Source organism: Monopterus albus, unplaced genomic scaffold, assembly GCF_001952655.1.
Source record: "Monopterus albus unplaced genomic scaffold, M_albus_1.0 scaffold154.1, whole genome shotgun sequence".
In the NCBI taxonomy this organism is placed as follows: Eukaryota; Metazoa; Chordata; class Actinopteri; order Synbranchiformes; family Synbranchidae; genus Monopterus; species Monopterus albus.
In genome coordinates this window covers 1,160,195-1,180,388 of record NW_018128034.1, presented here as the reverse complement: position 1 = coordinate 1,180,388, position 20,194 = coordinate 1,160,195, and the positions used below count along the sequence as shown (strand labels likewise).

The window sequence follows — 20,194 nt, the reverse complement described above, 5'->3', positions numbered from 1 at the left end:
GAGGTGGGTACATCTATGATCCCAACTATCACAGCTGGGATGACTGGGATGTGGAAGGTAACTGGAAAACCCAGAAAAACAAACTACATCAGCACCATGGAGTACATGAAAACGACACACAGAAAAGGCCCAGTCAGGTCCAATTTTAAAACTGTCTGGCTGTGAAGTGACAAGAATAAACACTGAGCCACAGTCTCTTTTGTTATCCTTATTGGAGACTTTAGAGTAACCGAGAATCTAAATCTGTGAAGGTTAGAGCAGTTTATCTTTGATAAGATACTGAGAGCAAAACTTTTAGAAACAGACAAATTGTTGTGGACATATCTAAATGGTACAATGTATGGATGGAAGAGTAAAGTTTTTTTATGTCAAGGTTCTAAAAAGGTTAAAATAGTAATATTTTTCAGTGGTGCAGATGCATGTTGGGCAGGAGCAGAGATGAACTCTGATGCTGTACAGTCCTTTTGTAAAGAAGTATGAAATGGAAGAAAAACACTCTCCCCTCTCACCTGCACACATACTGTACGTATATTGGCAGGGCCACATATGCTGTGTTTCGTTATAGGGATGTACAGGTCATGAAACCAGCTGATACTGTATACAGTAATACATTCTACCCACTCTCTGCTAATAACACTACATCATGTACAATCATGATGACTGTGGCACTTTAACATATTTTGTTGGCAATTAACAAACCCTACTTTGACAACACAGTTTAGAAAAGCTCAATTAACAGAAGGGAGACAGCAGAGAGTCATGGAGGGCAGGACAGTGAACACATCCTGTTTCATTTTCACTTGATTTAGCAGACAATGTGTCAAAGCTTAATTAATGCATCTTTAAAGGTTTGCTTGTCTTGTTATGCCCTGGATAGCCCTGCTGTTGTTTTTGTTCAACATCTAGCTGGAGCTGGCAGCTTTATTTCACGACATACTGTAGGCTATGCAATAAAGCACCGGGACTTAATTAGGCAGGCTGTTAATGGAAACTCTTTAAAAGATCAGGTGGACATTAATAATAAAAGGGGATCTAAATGTCACCGATACTGACACCATTTCTTCATTTTCAGTGCCTTTCACCACCTTCAGCACCTTTTTTGTTGGAAATGCAGCTGTGCTGTCCCTCCCTCCCATCTCCTGACTCCCCCCCACTGCAGCTGCATAAACAGACAATGGCATTTGTGACACAAGACAGCTCGCCTCTTGACATTCCCTTTTTTATTTTATGCCTAATGATTTTGCTTGTGATATGAATGTTGAGTCATCATCAGATACTCCAAGTCATTAGTATGAATGTCCTGATCATTAGGGTGGATCTTTGAACTACAAGCTGACGCGAGTCAGGGCCCATCGTGGGTAAGTCCACTGGGCTCAGAGACGGCTTCTTTCATGCCCTCTGGTTGGTAGTTTCTGATGGGGTGGCAACTACTTTGCCTTTGGATGGGGTTTTGAGGTTTTGTGTCTTACAGTGCGAGCCAGACAGACCATGGCTGGCTGACTGACAGGTAGGCCATTAGTAAGCTTGCCTGTTGCCTCAGCACCCACTGGGATACTCATGCAGTCCATCAACGCCACCTCTATCAGCACCGCCAGCCACAGACATCAGAGAGAAACCCTGTAGGTGTTTGATAAGGTGGGCAGCTACTGTAAGTATAAGCTGTGGGGTAAGCCCTGACATGTCCACATGCACACTGGAGTAAACTATAAGGCCCATCTGCTTTTGATTTCAATCCCTCATAGAGGTTAGCTGTATGGATTAAGGCAATCTTCAATCCAGCAGTCATGTTCTAGATATGGACTACCAAAGTTGTAGCTTCATTCTCAAGAAGACTTGAGACTGTTACTGCTGCCAAAGGTGCTCCAAAAACCTGTTTTTGATTTAGCATAAAAGATAATAATAATTTAACCCATTTTAAAATGAGTCAGAAACATAATAACGTGGAAAACGTGAAAACTTTCTGAATCTACTGTACCAGTCAAGAGGAGTGAGAATAAATCCATGTAAATCAAGCACAGGGGCAGCTAGTTTAGATTCATGAGGAGTTACAGTGAAAAATGTGAGTGGGTCAGTAACCTTGGCAGTGAAGTTGAGATAATGGGCCCATGATGTCAGTGATAAACAGGCAACCCTCACCTTCACCAGCATTAGTGTGTATTGGCCAATTTCACCACTCTTTCTTCTTTTATTCGCTGTTGTGTTCCTTTGGCTCATCTCTACAATGAGTTGCATCATATTAAAATATATATGCAGATATAGTGGGAATAGCTGAAAGAGAAGGCTGCCTGTATTATTATTATTATTATTCTCCACACAAACAATGGACATATAGTGCATTATTCAGTATTTCTGACCCCTCTCTAATCTCCTAACACTACTCTCTCTCTTTTTTTGCTAATACTTCACTCTTTCTTCTCTCTGCTGCCATAAAATAATTATCATCTCCACACAGTGACAAACACAAAATGACATCTACAGAGCATGTTATTGATCACTTGTTTACAAGTTGTGATCAGTGAAGCTCAAAGGCACATACCTGCAGCTAATGAATGTCTCTGGAAGGCATCAAGACTCAAAGGCCCTTTCATCATCCATTTCCACTATCCTGTCCTCTGCATTTTTTTTTTCAGCTGAATGTCACTTTTTAGCAACATCGCTTGTGTCTCCTGTCTCATGATTATTTGGCTCAGCTGGAGCTACTTTATGAGAGAAAAACCACTCATTACCCAATCTGTATTTAGAGAATTGGTGGTTCTAGTTAACATTCTACTCAGCAGATAGACAGATTTATGTATTATGTACTTTAGTGGAGTCTGCCTGGAGAGCAGTGCAATTAACCTGACAATAACAGAAAGAGCTGAAAACCAAGCCGGAACATATCCACAGCCAAAATATCATGTTGCCTGAGGTATCAGAACAAAATTATTCTGAAAATGACACGTGTGTGTTCCAGTGGAAAACATTACTTTGATTAAGTTCAGTGGCAACAATTCTTCATGTGAAGAAAGTACCGAGATTTTGTAACTAGTGTAAGGAAGCAGTAAGAACAAAGTGTAAGACACTGGAGTCCCTTGTGTGGTTGGGCTCAGGGAGAGAATGAGGTCTCAGTTATATATTAACAAAATGTTAGTGAAATCCTGTTCTGTCCTTTTTCCAGAGATGGAAGGGTGAGTCAGATGGTCCAGACTGACAGCATGGCACCAAGGTGAACCTTAATGACTTTGGTGGTCCACTGCCTTTTCTTTGAGCACCACCAGCAGATCAGACCTTTCACATAACCATTCATTTACTAGATGGATTGACACAAAACTTTGTAGACATTTACTGTTTCTGCGGTGTCCTTCTCACATCTGATCCCCTCATGTTTCATCAGGTATGGTTTTTAGTTTGTCCAGTACTTTTGTTTATGACCAAATAGCTGTAAAACTAATGGCATTCTTACAGTTACAGCAGCATCCTCATGGAGCCTGTAACATGGCTCCATGAGGATGCATGTTCTGTCTGCACATTTTGGCAGATGTGTTTATTAAAACATTTTCTAGTTGATTTATAAAAAAAATTAGAAATCAGGCTGACTTACACTTCTATAAATGTACTTTTGAAGAGATGAGGTTGTTCACCAAGATGCTGGGTAGCACACTAGCTTCCAAATTAGAATTCATGTATTGAACTACTCTTGAATATCAAATCAGGGTTTGGGCCTTCCCTTCAGCTGTTAAATTGGCCAGCTCTTGTTTAATCTGCAAGGAGGCATCTCTGTTATTGTGGATGGCGCAATCAAGGTAATTGATAAGAGGTTGCTGGTAAAGGTAACCTCCATAATTACATTGAAACTCTTCAGCTTTTTTACTGGAGCACTCTGTGGCTGTGCTGCTGTCGGTCTCCATGGCGACTGCAAGATCCTGAATTTGCAGAGGAGATGCAGAGTCGGATGTTTAACTTTCTAATAGCAGTGGATAGCATACAGTCTGAGACTCGGAGCAGCCATGTGTTTATCTGAACGCCAGTGCAAATGCACTTTGCAGTCTGATGCCAGAACAGACTATTCTGAAGCACTCTCCACTTTTAAATTGAATCATGGTCATGCAATATAGATTATTCCATTTAAGTCTAGTACTTTTCAAGAAAAGCATACTGAATCTCATTTTCTTTTGTTACCAGGAAAAGAAACCAAGAACTTTTCAGGAAAAAAAAGTCTTTGAAATTTTCTCTCAGCTTCATTTTCTTTTATTTATTTTTACCAACAATGTGAGTCGGGTTTGAAACAGCTGCTGCATTAGAAATGTTTTATACAACAGGAGCTATAAGAAGCTAAACAGTAATATGTTAACATGGCAAAAGAACTAGTAATGTGTCAGCATATTTGCCCTACACACTGTACTCTCATCAGCAGTTACACAAAAAATTAGCATCCTACACAAATGTACACATTAATATTCACGCTAGCTTTTAGTACTCTGCTTACAGTGCAAAACAGTTGAATGTCAAATAGAAAAATGCCAAACATAGTTAACAATATTAATGCACGGTAAATTACAGAGGTACAAAAATAAACATATGAAAGCTGAACAAAGGAAGAAGATTAAAGGAGCAATCAGTAATGTCAACTCTTCAGTAGCATTAATTGTAATTAGGAGGAACTCACAGCTTTTTTAAACATTCCTGAGCAACAGCCTTAGCTCTGCTACATCATCTTAGTAGCCCCCTCGTCCTTTTCTCCTCGCTGCCAAACCCCTCATAAACAGTTTCACATAGTGTAATATAAATAAATTAGCTACAGTTAAAATGTACATGACAAACAAGGACTTAATGATTAACTGCCATAAACTAGATAGCTAGATAGATAGATCTCAGCACAGCTTTCCTTGGAATTGCATTCATGTTGGACATTTCAACACAATTGATGTACAATGCTGTCACTCAGTGCCAGTGCAGGCAGTAGCGGGCCCTACAGTGGCAGCTGGGCACATAGGCCATCAGGTCTGTAGTCTGTCAGTGATGGGCAAATAATGTTTGCCTTATTCAGAACCCAGCTGTTTCCATAACTTTAACCAAGTGTTAAGCACAGACTTTCCATGGCAATTCATAGATATTGTAGACTTTGAAAACATTGGCACTGGAATTGAATGAAAAAAGAACAAGTATGTCCTGTAATATACGGGACCTGTACTGTGAAGTCAGTGTTCTAGTCTAGCCATAGGGTTGTTATGTGTAGAGGAAACACTGCCTGTGTTACATAAAGACAAATTAACCCATAAATGCAAGTTTCAGTTACACTTGCACTTCTAAGTTTTTTTGAAGAGCCTCTGGGCTAAGCTAATTCAGGAACCAGTTGCTCCGGGGACACTGGAGAATATTTGCTCTGTTGCCAGGATGATGTTGTTTGTCAGTCCTTTTAACATACTCATGGTTCACAGAATCCACCATCAATCTCGGTTCCTATTCTCTGTAGTGATTGGTCAGGTGCGTGGAGCTATGACAACAGGCAGGGTTTGAACCTTTCTCTCAAGCACCTTTTTTCAGTATATCGCTTTTCATACCAGCAGCTCGGTGTGATCTCATGAGTGCCTTCAACTAGAGACTGAATGTGTGTGCTGTTATTTGCAAAGCCTGTTTATGATGGGCTATGACTTTGCCTTTGAATGTGACCTTGTGACACATTTTGCAACCTACTTCATTTGGAGCACACCAAGGCCTTAACTCTTCCTGTCAGTGAGCTGTAGCTGCCTGTTAATCAGGAGGGTGATGGGAAGCCTATGTTTTCATGTTCTACCATCAATAAATGTTAGGTACTGGCAAAGGCTTGTAAATATAGACTATAGAATATCATATGTGCCAGTTTTCACTGGTTTTACAGTGGATGTGGCCTTTCAGGTTTTTCTAAAGAATTGTATTGTTTTTCAACAAATAATTTGTGGTTTGAGATAAAGTATGTTGTGACTGTGACAATTTTGTGGTAAGGTATGACCGCACTACTAAAAGGTCAGTAAAATGCAGATTAAAGTGACTGTTTTTGATGATGTGCTGCCTGTTTGCTTAATACAGTGAATTTATTTTCTCATTTTGTTTCACTGTATGACACAGGGAAAATGTGTTTTAGGGGTTAATTTGGGGAATAATTTGAAGTTACAGCTTATTTGGTTATTGTTTGCCCTTCCATATTGATGACAGTGAAAGTCAGAGGGCATGGGTGCTCCAGGGAGCAGGGTTTGGTGTTGAAATGCCTTGGGTGCGGGACTGACTAGGTGAAATTGCTGCAGCCATTAAGGGAACACATGATGACAAGTGCTGAATTTGATTGGTAACATTTGGATACCCCTGCTACTTATTATTCTCACTTTGTGAAAAGTGGTAAAATATAACTGATTGCTCCTTTAGGACCCGACCACCAATTGCAATGACAACATGTTATACTGTATGTAACTAACTACATCCAACAATTAAAGCAACTTGAATCTTAAAGAATGATTATCAACAATGAAGCTAGATTTGTTTATACAAAGTATAAAATGAAAATGACATGAACAAACATTTCAAATTAGTCATCACTATATGACAATTAAATGAAAATCCACACCCACTCATTAACTTTGATAATACCCTGGATGCATATGGTTTGTTAAAGTTGTTTTTATCTGCCAGTTTATTCAAAGTAATTAGCTTGTGCTAGTTTGTCTTAATATAACTTGTACACCCTTGTCGTACTTTCTTGGAAAACAATAATGCAAGATACTCTGCACATCTGACAGATGCAGCACGTGTTTAAAGCAGGGAGCAGGTATGTATATACTGTACAGCACACTTTAAATAACCACTGCTATTGTAAGAAAATATGAGGGAATATATCACATTGTAAAAATCTCTGTGCTTTGCTTTACAGTCACTCCACAAGCAAATTTCTGACTCTGTAAAAAGAGGAGAAATCTCTTTCCAAACTGTGAATGTTGTCTTTACTCCAGTTTTTTTTTTTAGTTACATGAACAAAAGCATTGTGATGAAATATTGAAATGTACAGAAAGCATACAAAATCACATGTACATCTTATAGTTGTTTTAACTGTAGCTGAAGCCAAATTTGTTAAGATGCAAAAGCTTTGTAATATCTACAAATTCACATTTATTAACTTTTCCTAATTTATTATTCATCTTCTTTGATTTATATTCAGTTTGGAAGTGTGTCGTCTGGGCAACACTTCTGAAAATGCTGACTTTCCATCTGAACATTAATCAAAACTTTGGCACATTCAGACAATTATATGTCAAAACACATTTAGCCGTCAGATATTTCAGAGCAATTCCAATCAACTCTGCATTATAACAGCTGACATAGCTCATCTGGCCTGTAAACTTAAAATGGTCATTAACTCCACAGCACCCACTGATTGATGTGTCCAAATATTTATGGTGTCAGAATAAATGAGAATAATTTACTGCTCTGGGTAGTGCAAATCATTTTGTCTTAACTGTGATACTGAAACCTGCTGTCTAAACTGTGATTAGGATTTGATGTGATAGCTCCATAGCGCCTGTCATCTATCTCCTTGAAGCAGTTTGTTTAGGACATGAGAACAGGTGTCTCTGTCTACAATGTGATCGAGCTATTCTCAGTCCAAACTGAAGCATGTTCCTTGGTTATGCACTATATTAGTTTTACACAATATCACCATAACGTGAGAGAAGGGTTGTGGCTGCCAACAGTGTTCTTCAGTGGTAGGTTTATCATTCTGTGATGATTCTGCCCAGGGGCTCTGTGCAAGCTTGACATCTCCCATGAAGGTTATAGTGTAGGTGAGCAGAAAAGAAGCCCACTGAAACCCAAGTGATTCCAAATGAGCCCAAAATCCCACAAACCGGGCTTGAGTATGTTTTTCATGTCGTTTGATGTCCTTTTACAAATCCATGGTCTTCAAATTCTTCTTCTTCACTCAACTGTGTCCAAGTTTAAAACAAAAAACAAACTAACAAAACAACTATGGGACAAGTGTCTCTTTTTGCTTGGAAAAGGCTGACTGAATACCACCATCCTTGTAGAAAGTGGCTGACCTTGTTGTGTAACAAACTGTGCTGTAACTCATCATCCAGCTGTCAGCAAGCATGGTGCTCTGTAAGGCTCATTTTGGATTGATATTTTAAATACAAATGAAAAAGTTTTCTCTCTGATTTGATTTTTCCCCTTCAAAATACTTGTTTGTCACTAAAATGGATGGATGTACAGGCATACATACAGCATGTACAGACCTTTGTCATTTCTTCTTCTTAGAAGAAATGACAAAGATCAGTGTTTCACCCTTTTATCCTCTGTTACACATTCTTCACCCTGGCAGAGTCAGCTTGCTCTATTACAGCACTCTCTCATGTATGAGCAATGCATCCTTTGCTTGACAGTACAAAAACCTTCATGTGTTTCTTTGTCCTTGTTGCATCACTAAAAGTCCTGCACTCTTGTACTTTGGTTTTTTGGGAAGGCAAATTATGAGCTGGGGATTTTCTGTTTTGCAATCGTGTTTTACCATTTGGTTCTGGACACATTCACCAAATTTACTGTCACTGTCTTTGTAAGGCTTCTTTTGCTGTGTGATAAAACATTTCACATTATAATCACAACTTTAATTGAAAAGTAAGATTGGAGTGAAGCCTTTTCATTATCTTTAAGTGTTCCTTTGGATGTCCAGTACACCAGTCAAATTGGAGAGAACACATGACTTTTCTTTGAGACTAACTTTTCATGTAAAGATCTCTTAAAACTCTGTTGTGGAGATCTGTGTAACCTCCGATTGCAGATCTTGCTGGATCCTCCTCGAGCGAGAGCTGTGTGGGACCCAGTCCATGCCTAGTCATGTCGGATTCTTCCCTGCTTCTGTTGGAGCGCAGACGGACACGGGCTCCCTGGTGGTGTTGCGACCTCTGGTCAGACTGCTCCGTTCCACGCGAGTCTTAGAGGGGAGGCAGAAATCCCTGAAGCATCGCTTAAAATTTTCATCCAAAAATGCATAGAGTACAGGGTTGAGGCTGCTGTTGGTGTAGCCCAAGGCAATGCACACATGCCAGCTGGCGATCACCAAGGGGTTCTTGTTGTCAGTTTCTACCATGGTCTTCACGATGATGAAGATGTGGATGGGGGTCCAGCAGATGATGAAGGCAGCTACCACCACCAGTACCATGCGGGTTATGCGGCGCATGTTGCGGTCTTTCTCTTTGGAGCCAGAGAGCAGACGAACACTCCTCAGACGCAGGATCATCAGGCCATAGCAGATGGTGATGACCATCACGGGAACCACAAAGGCAAAGATGAAGACGCAAATCTTAGTCACTGTGTCCCAGTACCAGTCAGGGTCAGGGAACTTCAGCATGCACATGATTTTACCTGGGAAAAGGGTCAGGTAGGATTAGACAAAAACAGTTATTGTAGGGTAACAGGTCCAAAAAACTGCCTTGAACCAGTGATAAGAAATAAAATATTGTCCTTGGTTTTGAAGGGGAGTTCAGTGGTTTCCAATCAGTCTGAAAATCTACAGATTGTTTGGGGTCATAGGTGTGAATCATCCTTATTCTTGCTTTTCCTTTGTCTGCTATGTAAGCTCTCAGGATCAAACAAATTGGACAAATAAAGGCAAACTGTTCTGATCAAAGTATAATGAAGGGCTTTTCAACTGTGAACTGTGTCTGTTCTCCAGCACTGTGGTGAAAATTCAGTTGGTGTGGGCCACACAAACTGAAGTCACAGTTAACACTAAACGCTGAGACTTTAAATAAAAGTGAAAGATAAAAACGTGGTAGAACAAACAGTCTCACCATTATCTGCCTCTTTGGTCACAGCCATGATCATAATGGGCACACCAATCGCTGAAGACAGCACCCAGATGAGCACGTTGATAACCTTAGCCTTGGCCGGCGTACGAAACTCCAACGCCCTGACCGGATGGCACACGGCGATGTAGCGGTCCACGCTCATCATGGTGAGCGTGAAGATGCTTGTGAACATGTTGTAATAGTCAATGGCGATAATGAGCTTGCACAAGACCTCCCCAAACGGCCAGGTGTTCATAAGGTATTTGGCACTCTGGAAGGGCAGTGTGCTGGTGGCTAAGGCGTCGGCAAGAGCCAAGTTGAAGATGTAGATGTTTGTGGCCGTCTTCATCTTAGTGTATCTGGTTGTAATCACAGAGCAGAGAAAAGGTGTTTGCAATAAGCAGCAGTGGTAATGAGTCTTTGTTATGGGATAGGGAGATTTGTGTGTGATATTCATTGTTCAGCATTTATTGCTTACAGTAGGCTTAATTCCCTCAAGCTACAGATGTGAAGCGTAGAGCTGTGAAATTCTCATTCTTCACAGCTTAAATCTTTTTTTTTTTTTTAATGACTGATTAGAAAAGGGTTACAGTGGTTTGTTGACTTCTGATCAAGCAGCCTACTTGCAGGGAAAGCACCAGAGGGTTATGAAAAGAACACACCACTGCTATTGAATGGAGGTTCATACATAGTATGGGCTGGAGCCTGCTTTTAACATGGGGCTGTGCATTTTTCTTTTGTGAGTGTGAGATGAATTTTTTTCTTTCATATGGGAAAAAATAATGTTCAACAGCACTGGATTTGTTTTATTTGGTTGGTTTATTTGGCTTACTCGGTCAGAAATTATCCTCTTGGAGATATCGCTTATTTTTACACAAACATCTCATCAGAAACCTTGCAAAATGTATTTATACTGCATATAAATCTCAGTGGATTTAGTTTTCTATTCTACTCAAATACAATCTAATATACTAAAGGCACAAAGGACAAACAAGGGACCAAACAAAGTTCCAAATTTCATTAAAATATACTGTATTATAAGTGTTTCAGTGTTGTATAAATATATTAGGCTAACATATTTAATTAAACATACCTTTCTTCTGTTCTATTTTTGAGAGATACGGAACCAGTGGCATTAGATTACATGACATCTTGTGTAGCTGGCATTTTAATGGGAAAATAACATTCATATTAGCGGTTCAATCTTTACTGCTTTGTTCCATTAGATTCCACTGAAACCTGCTGTCTAAATGGAGATGTGTATTGATTTTACCTCTGGTCATTTATCACAAAGGCTGTATGGATAATAGCATGCTGATGGGAGGGGGGCTGCATTTTTGCAACAAGGAGCTTCACTTGTAGACAAACCCCCCCACACAAGCTCATACAAAGACTCCATTGAGTCAGTGGAAGTAATTAAACTGATTAAAGGCTTGCTACTTGTTCACAACAAATGGTGTGTATTAAATTAGTACCATGTTGTAAACTTCAAATATCTGCTCCAACTTGGGCAGTCATAAAAGTAAATTACTAGTGACTACAATAAGAAGTAATCAATAGAAAAAGCTACTTTCTATTGATCGTGAAATAGAAAATAGATGTGTAAATCCATTTATCTGCATCTCTGATGGCCAGCCAATCGGTGTTATTTTACATAGAGATGAGCCTCTGTTGTGAAAAACTCTTTGTGTATATTTGGATTTTTCAAGCCAAGAGATTTGGGTGCTACTTCATTACAGTATTTAGCCCAATAAAGCCATTTAGACCAGACAAACACACTTGTTCTGTTTCTGACAGTCTTCAGAGTGAATCCACACTTGTTCCTCATGTCCCTGTTAGCCCTCTTCTGTCTGCTTAGCCTTGCTGTCACAGCCTCTTATCAAGAAAATGCTAATTATTCAGCCACTTTTGTGATGATAGGAACTAGGTATCACTGAGATAATTCTCCAGTTTGATGCAGTTAAGTTATCAGAAGAGGGTGCAATGTCAGTGAAATTAATGGAGTACCATCCAAACTTAAAACAATGACATGATGGAACTCATATTTCTGCTTGATTTGTGTCTTAATTTGAGGAAGGATAGTCTCATCTTCCCACATAGATGTGATGGTGGAAACCTGAGAGATGTTTAAGTCACATGCTTCATGTAGGACATCATTTCTTCACTAGATCTGTTTCAGTTCCACTTTGTCACGTTCACCTCAGCTGAATGTAAAAACATTCTGCGATATTTTCACTTTATCAGATTTCCAGGGTTTCTACTCAGGTTTTTAAATTAAAAATGGATGGTTGGAAATACAAATTGTACGGGTCTGCCATTTCAAATCATAAAAAGAAATGGCCTCAACCGTTTAGTCACTTAGGGGAGCAAAGAAATTTCCCTCAAATTCAACTGTGGTTAAGAGACGCAAATTCACACCAACTCCAAACTGTAACTTAAGCTACTTTAAGTAAAAACCTTTAAGTATCATGGCAAAAAGCCTGTAATGTGGTTTCCAGTCAGTCACGATAACGAATACTGTGAGAAATGTTCTTTACTTGTTTATGTGTTGGACTGCAAATCTGCTAGAGTGCAGAGTAGCTTCCTTGAATGCTAGCAGATAATACAGATAGTCTGTTGGTTTCCAGTGCATCATTTAAAATGTAAGAACTGGCAAAAAAAACTTCACTGTTCCAATTTCAGTAGTGACCTCATAGATCTGTGACATATTCTCTTAAAGTAAAACTGACTTAGTCCTTCATGCCATGCTTGTGCACATGAATCCTCTTGTCTTGTCTTTCCAGTTGTCTAACAGTTTGCACAATACTGAGTTCATAGACAAGGTTGGTATCTAGACTAGGATTTGGTCCACTGATATAGACTATTAGGAAAAACTGTTACGGTTAAGTAGGACCCAATGTGCTGACACACGAGGCAAGGGAAGGTTCAGGTAGGGCTTTATTAAATGACAGAGAACAAGACTAATGGGGAAAAACTTATAGGCTCATCCTGATAGGGACAAAAAGACTTCCAAAATGCTAAACTAAACAGTAGGTCAGAGAGCAGGGTAAGAAACTAAAGCAAGACTGGAGAAACTAACGAAAAGAACTAACAGGCCAGGATCACAAACACAAAGGAACGAACAGGAGACAGCGTCAAACTTACAAGAGTACATGAACAAGCAGGGCATGGCGAACGGAGATAGCAAGCAGAGGACAGGGGCAACAAGGTGCAGAAACAAAATGAACCAGCAACCAAACTGAGGGAAGGAAGGAGGATATATAGACAGGTAACCAGAGGATAACGAGCAGCAGGTGGAAACCATGAAGGGTGATTGTAAACCAGGGTAAAGCTGGGGCAGGTAAGCCAACACAGGACAGGAAGATTTTCATTAGTGGATCCATTATTCAGTGCCAGCTGCAGCATTAGTCTCTTATCATCACTGTCAGCTGTCTCTGTTCTGTGCAGCTCAAGGAAAAGTCAACAAGCCTTCCTAATCTGATGACAGAAACATGCTTGCACCAATGTACTATTTGGGAACCAATATGATGACAGAAGAAGTAAGAGGAACAGTTGTCAGCTACAGGTAGGTACTGCTATTAAAAATTTAATTTGTTTATAACAAACAAAGCAAAGTGGCACAATAAAATGTTTGCCATCCTGTTTGCAGTGGACCCATGGATATAGAAAAAGTATTGCTGCATTCCTTTGATACTGAAGAAAATGTAAAAATGTGATGATTTTCTGGCAATTTCTGAACTGCTTTTCTATGATTTCAAAGTGGATTTATGGATGTTTATTCACTCTAGACATGAGCGGTAATGAAATCCTCAGGAAGTACAGTGATATCAATGTAGTGCACAGTATGTTCAGGACTGTTGTGTCTCAGAGGAGTGCGTGTCCATGTCTGGTGCAGACCATGTTCTTTAATGTCCCAGTGGTTAAAATGGTGCCAGACTTATATTAGATCATTTTTCAACCTAGGCACCAGGACACTGAAGTTAGCAGCAGAAGGTCTGCTCTCAAAATTCCATTGTATATTTGGCCACCCTACTCCAAAGCCTGTATTAGGATTCACTTACAGCAAAGGAGAGCAGGGAGGTTTTGAAGGTTTTGTGAGGGCTGTCTGTAAATCAAGAACAATATGAATGCAAGATGAAAACCACCTCCTTCTTAGATAAGAGATAGGTGTAGACATAAAATGGAATCAGATATAGGAAAGGAACCTGTTGGGGTTTTGGATCACAGCCATCTTACGAGACAAAAATAAAACTATCAATATCACATCAGACAGCAAACACAAGCTTAGCTTTACATCTCAGTGTTTGAAGCCTTTGAATCAGCACCTAAAGCCTCCCTTTTGACAAGGGGAGAGGACTCTACTTATCTTAGAGTCACTTTTATAATTGAACCATAATTAAATGACAGTCCTCTCCTCAATTTAAGATGATGGGCTCACACAGTGTATCTCACTACCACTTCTTCCCTCCCTTGAGTAAGCGAGTGTCTGGGTGAGTGGACCTCAGTGATCTACCATCCAGTCATATATTATGAGCATGTGGAGATTGGAAATGTAATGGTAGAAAGAGGGTTAATATATTCTAACTCTGCAGCCTTTCACTGTAGGTTCAGTTTGTACACTGTGGTATGGTCAACCGGTAGAAGTCAAATCCTGGCACATGGAAATGGAAAAGCTTTTACATTTCCATCTTCCTTTTCAGAGGTTTGGACAAGCAATATGTCACAGTATGTTTGGGGGGGGGGGACTGAACTCAACACATGATTTGATGGCTTCCTTGCCTTCATTTCCTTGCAGTCACCAAAGCACACTAGGTAAATATTAAAAAATATGACAGGAAGCCCAAACCTCATTACTATAAATAAAACAGCCAAAACTCTCAGTATTACACAATGCAATTTAAGAGCACCACAAACAACACACTGTCTTAAACTGTTTGAACAAAAAAAGGTTACAGCCCTCATGCCATTTATTGCAGGGCTTTTGAATTGGATTGCATTAATCTTAGCTGCAGGACTTGATAAACTGGGAACTAAGTGTTTGTTTAGTGACTGATTTGAACATTCGTTCCTTCAGTTTGTCACAGTGTTCCCTCAGTAGGCCACTGTGGTTTATGTTGTCTCTACTTCTAGGTTTATTCACACCTGCCAAACATGTGAACTACATTATCCACCTAAAGGTTCAGAGAATACAGGCAGTATGTACAAACCATGGCTGTATGTTACAAACATTAAACAACACAACCTTACTTAGTGAACCTGCCCTATTTGCAATTTAAGCAAACACACAGATATCCTGCCCTCCACCAACACACAATATTACCCAACACCTGTCAATCAAATGCATTTTGCTGCTGTCTCTTTTGAATACTGTTTTGTTAAACATGAACAAATCTTTACCTATATATAGATGTAAACTAAACTTTCACCAGAGACAGGAGGCTTGTTGCCACCAAGTCGGTGAGGCAACATGAGCCCTGTTTTTCAGCTGATATTTACATTTCTGCAAATTAAAGTGTGCCAAGTTTGTTACGACCAGTTCCTGTTTACAGTGTCCATATAATAGACATGAATAAATTTGACACTGAAGAAAACATATTAATGCTGAAGTTATAAGTGTCCTCTTTCTATGATGCGTTTATGGATTTTTATGTGCAGGGGACATCTGAGGTATTGACATCCAGACAAAGTAACTAACACTGCATCTAAAATGTGCGGCATGGCTCTGTGTTCAGATTTGATCCCAAAAGGCATGATTTTGTGCATTCAGGTGTTGTAAAAACAACAGGAAATCAATTGTTGTAGTTTAATCTGCTGATCAACAACAGAGTCGGTTAAGATAGGCTACTTGAAAAGCCTTAGCACCTGACTGCCACACTTTAAGAGCTCAGCCAAAGTGTAGCATAGCTCTCAGCTGCTTTCATTTTGTCAAAGTTGCTCTCTGAGGACAAACAGGTTAGAGACCTCTGTTATATATTGTTCATTATGGAGTAGTACACGAGTCAACTACATCACTGAAGGTGCTCTAAACAGTTTTTCTTTCACTGAGCATATGCATTGGCCCTAATGGAGATTAACAGTGGCTCTCAGCGAGGCTCTTACCCTGCAATCTACCTACCCCCATTTTTAGAACCTGCTGGTAGACCACCAAGGATGAGGCAGTCGGCCAGCATCTCACACAGCAGGCACAGATTAACGGTGTGAAACCAGCACAGATGCTGTAGTTCCTGCTTTCAGGCTGAGATTATAATAGACAAAGTCAGATCAGTTCTACACTTCAGCCAAAGAGGTTACATACTGTACATAGCTGAAGAACCTAGTAAGAGACCTATAAGGAGTTCTCCCAGTTTGTTTTACGTGATACATGTCCCTCCCCTAAAGAAGACTGCAAGATGTGATTGGAAAAAAAAAAAACAATCAAACTTTGTTTGAAAACCAAAAGTTTACACAATGACAGCACATTTAAGGAGGAATAAAATATTTTAAAACATGAATACAATCAAATAAATGTATAAATAAAATAATGGGCATAAATCTTTCAAAGGTCAGGCTACAGAGGAATCCACACTGAGTGTCATAGAAACTTTTATGATTTCTACAAAGATAAATGCTCACTGTGTGTAGCTACATACATCTGTGTCTTCTTTAAGCTGCCTTCAGAGTTAACTGATGTTTCACAGGAGACAATACATTCTGACTGGGATGGTTAATGTGCTTGACTTCCGTCTGCCTCCATCTCTAGTCTGGCAACACTGGTGACTTCTTCACACACACAGACACAAGGTGGATCACTGCACAGTATTTGGTTTACTGCCTTTTCCCAGCTCTCATCCATCTACTCTGCTTTCGCCTCACCTCTCTCTCTCCCTCTTTGTTTTGCCATATGTGCCTTGTTTTGCTATTGTTTTTACTCTAGGTCCTGAATGGAGATAATGTGCAGAGTTGTAAATAAGTTATAACATTTTTGGGGTTCAATATCTAAAACCTGCCACTAGCAGAAAATGACTTGCTAGTGGCATTTCTTATATTGAGCTCCTTTCTTTTCCTTGCCTGTACTTTTCTCACTGCATTAACATAATAGCAATACTTTGGACTGTATCTTATTGCATACATCTTAACCTGTCATGTCAAAAACAACAACTGACCTTGATTCTTCATTTCCATTTAATTGCGGTGTCTTTCTCTGCTTAAATTAGGCCATATCAAATTAACTCTACCTACTTGTTTAATTTGCTGGTCCAGCTGGGACTAATTCATGCTTCAGGTGATATGGTGGAACATGTGTAGAGAATGTCTGAGATTAGTTGGTAATTAATGGTAAGGTCAAGCAGAGCAGATGGAAACTATATTAGCAATTTTATTCCTGAAAAATACACAGGTTAGGGCTGGGAGACTTCTTGGGAAATGACAGTGGCAAGGCGGGTGTAGGCTTTATCGCAATGCTTTTAGTGCTGAAGGGGAAAGGCAAACTGTGACCTCAGACGGGCATTTATACTGTAAACAACCACTAATGGACAAAATCAATTTACCCTTGAAAAAAGCAACTCTTTAACCCCGATCGACCACACTTTTAAAGTTTAAAAACACTAATAAGTTTTAAAGCAAAAGACAGAATTGTAAAAAAAAAAAAAAAGGGTTTATCATCTCCTTCGTTCCTGTTTATAGTCCAATATGAAATTAAACACATTGCACACACTTTCATTTACAAATCAAATAGAAAGATCCTGACTGCAGGATGTTCTATGGGAGCCCTTAGAATCCCATCTAACCCAGTGAATAGGAGTGCACAGCTGATTGTCACATATCTGTGGGAGCTAATGGAGACTCATTTTGAGCAGCCCTCTCTGCCTGAGGCGCAGCTGAGTCACTCTGAACTGAGAAACAACATCTGAGACCAGAGGTTCAACTGGCCCCTGGCTCTTTGTGGCGCAAACTTGTTTGGTGCAGGAATAGTGAAAGGACACTATCAAGTCTCCTTAGATCACTTGATTGGGATAGATGTAGATTTTGCACACATGCAGCCACGAGTGCATGGAGGCTCTTTCTCACACCCACAAAGAAACGAATGTGTCTACAAGAAGACAGAGGTTTATAAAATACAGGCGGTACAATTAGAGCTGGGACACTTAGAATAATGAGAACATACAGTATGTACTAAAATAGATCTATTTGGGATCTTTTTATTCATTCTTACAAATTTCTGCACAAAACTATAAACTTCCATGTTAAGGGTAATAAATAAATCCCACCTTTGTATGGGAAAAAAAACCTCTCAGAATGAAACAGCTGTTTGGAGGGTGTCCTTTTAAGAAAGGGTGCAATTAAAAAAGCAAACTAACACTATTTAGATTGTGTATCAAAATATACACACAATGTTTAAAATGTGGGGTCATCACTATGTGGTAGTAAGCTCTCATAAGATCATGGGGGTGTATTTCAGGTTCCATTTGGGCTCTGTTGCTCTTATCAAGCCTCATTAGACTTTTAAAGGAAGTGACATAGTCAGTAAAATGACTGGAACAGCAGAAAAGTGACAGTGTTTACCTGATCACCCCGTACATGACGAGGATGTTGCCCAGAAGTCCTACCATGCAAATTACGGAGTACAGAGCCGTGATGGATATGGCTATGATCATACCTCCGGCGCTCCTCACCGGACCCTGCTGCTCGGTGTGGTTCTGCAGCCGGTCCCCCATCAAACCGCTCTCCTCGTCCGGGAAGGTGACATTGAAGGGGATGACGGAGTAAAGGTCGGACAGGGACAGGCGAGCTCCCGGGACTGTGTAAGGCTCCATGCTCCGCTGCAGCTCCGCAGCTGTCCCCTCTGACCGTGGTGCTGAAAACTTGCTCTCACAATTATGCACGGGAGCTTAATGATCTGGAACGGAAAAACGCATCTGAGGCAGAAAGGGAAGGAAAAGAGTGGAAGAATTTCCAAAAATGTGGAGAAGCAGAAAGTCTGTCTGAAAGAGCTGAGGATGTTTCTCTGTTTTCTATCCAGATGGAGGAGGAGAAAGTGGCACCTCAGCAGCCAAACGCTGTGTGCATGTGTGCGCCTCTTATACGCTCCATGACCCTCACCTCACAGCCCGGGCGCCTTCTTATAGCTCTACGTCAAGGCTGCGCATGTAAACGGTCATAGACGTCAACGGGGAATGGGCGCGCCAAGAATGCCAATCACTCTTACCTGTAATATTTGGTTAATAGTTTGGTGTTCAGGATAAGCAGTGAAACCACCAGAGATGAGTATTTCATGGTAACTGATACAAACAAGAACCATCTACTGTACATATCCTACAGTTAAAGGCGTGTCTACTTACAAGCTGCGCAAATAATCGACCCAGCTTCCAGCAAACAAGTCCAAAATCAATAAAGATCCTGTTGAAGTAATTTAGGGATGTGCGCGACGGAGAAAAGATTCACAAGCCTATCCTTACACAAGACTAAACAAGTACCCCATTACATCTGAGAAGACAAACTGCAGCATGTCCAGTAGCTTTGTTATATCACGTGATATTCACCAGCAGCAGATGGAATTTGCCCTGTTTTCAGGGAAATGTATATGGTCAGAGGAATAGTCCATGTTAATTTAACCTTTTTGCCACTTTGATGCAGCTGAAATGTGTGAATCCATCACTGACAGTGCTCCACTATGTTTACCATCTAGACTGCGTGTCTGCCTACCTGCTGTTTGGTCAGGCTGTGTAGCTGCAGTGGGGTTTTGGAGTTTTGTAGCTACAAACATCTGCCCGCTGTGGCCTAAAATGATGTTATGAGAGCAGAAAGAGAACCAGTAAAATTAATGCTGCAGGCCTGATAGCTAGCAATAATCTGAAACCAGACTGTACATAAAAATGCATCACCACTTCCTGCCACCAAGTAAAAGTAAAGCCAAAACAATGTGAAATCAGGGGGCTTCAGTCTGGCCTTTGTGACACATCCGGGAACCATATTGTGTGCAGTAGCCTAGTGACCTGAGGTGGAGCCACGGTATCAGGCTGCCAATGAAAGTGGTCAATAATCTGAAATACACCCCATTTCATATTATCAAGTCACTTATTAAAATGAAAAGATTAAATGAGCCTTCCTGGTCCAGTCTGTGCATTAGCTACCTATGTGTCCTTACACTCAGTGCTTTAACACATCACATCTCCTCTACACTGTCTAACTGGAGGATTGATCATCAAAACGATTTAGAGCTTCAGCCAAACAGTAATTGCAGTGAGGCCTCCTGAGAGGACAAATGTTGATTGATTCTGGACACTTTCCACTTGCTCATCAACATTTACCTGTTGGCTCTGATGAGCCCCATGGGAAATGAAAGACTGGAATTCAACACTTCAGACTGATCACCCATTTGAACCCATCTGTCCCCAATTTAACCCCTCCCTTTGGTCCTAGTCCTTGCA

The 20,194-nt window shown here is 40.3% G+C and overlaps 1 protein-coding gene across 5 annotated transcripts; it reads right to left on the bottom strand.

Moving 5' to 3' along the window:
• Positions 1–4,258: 4,258 nt before the first annotated feature.
• oprd1a (opioid receptor, delta 1a) lies at positions 4,259–19,543 on the bottom strand. Of its 5 annotated transcripts, none has more exons than XM_020614945.1 (4): positions 19,470–19,543; positions 18,330–18,663; positions 9,792–10,147; positions 4,259–9,363 (listed from the first exon to the last, which is right to left on the bottom strand). In XM_020614945.1, exons 2-4 carry the CDS (start codon positions 18,578–18,580, stop codon positions 8,834–8,836), a joined length of 1,137 nt encoding a protein of 378 aa, XP_020470601.1. In that variant the 5' UTR covers positions 18,581–18,663; positions 19,470–19,543; the 3' UTR covers positions 4,259–8,833. The 5 variants fall into 5 exon arrangements, with proteins under 5 accessions (XP_020470601.1, XP_020470602.1, XP_020470600.1 ...); XM_020614946.1 differs by lacking the exon at positions 19,470–19,543 and adding an exon at positions 19,106–19,164; XM_020614944.1 differs by lacking the exon at positions 19,470–19,543 and having other exon boundaries at positions 18,330–19,032.
• Between the last annotated feature and the right edge of the window lie 651 nt (positions 19,544–20,194).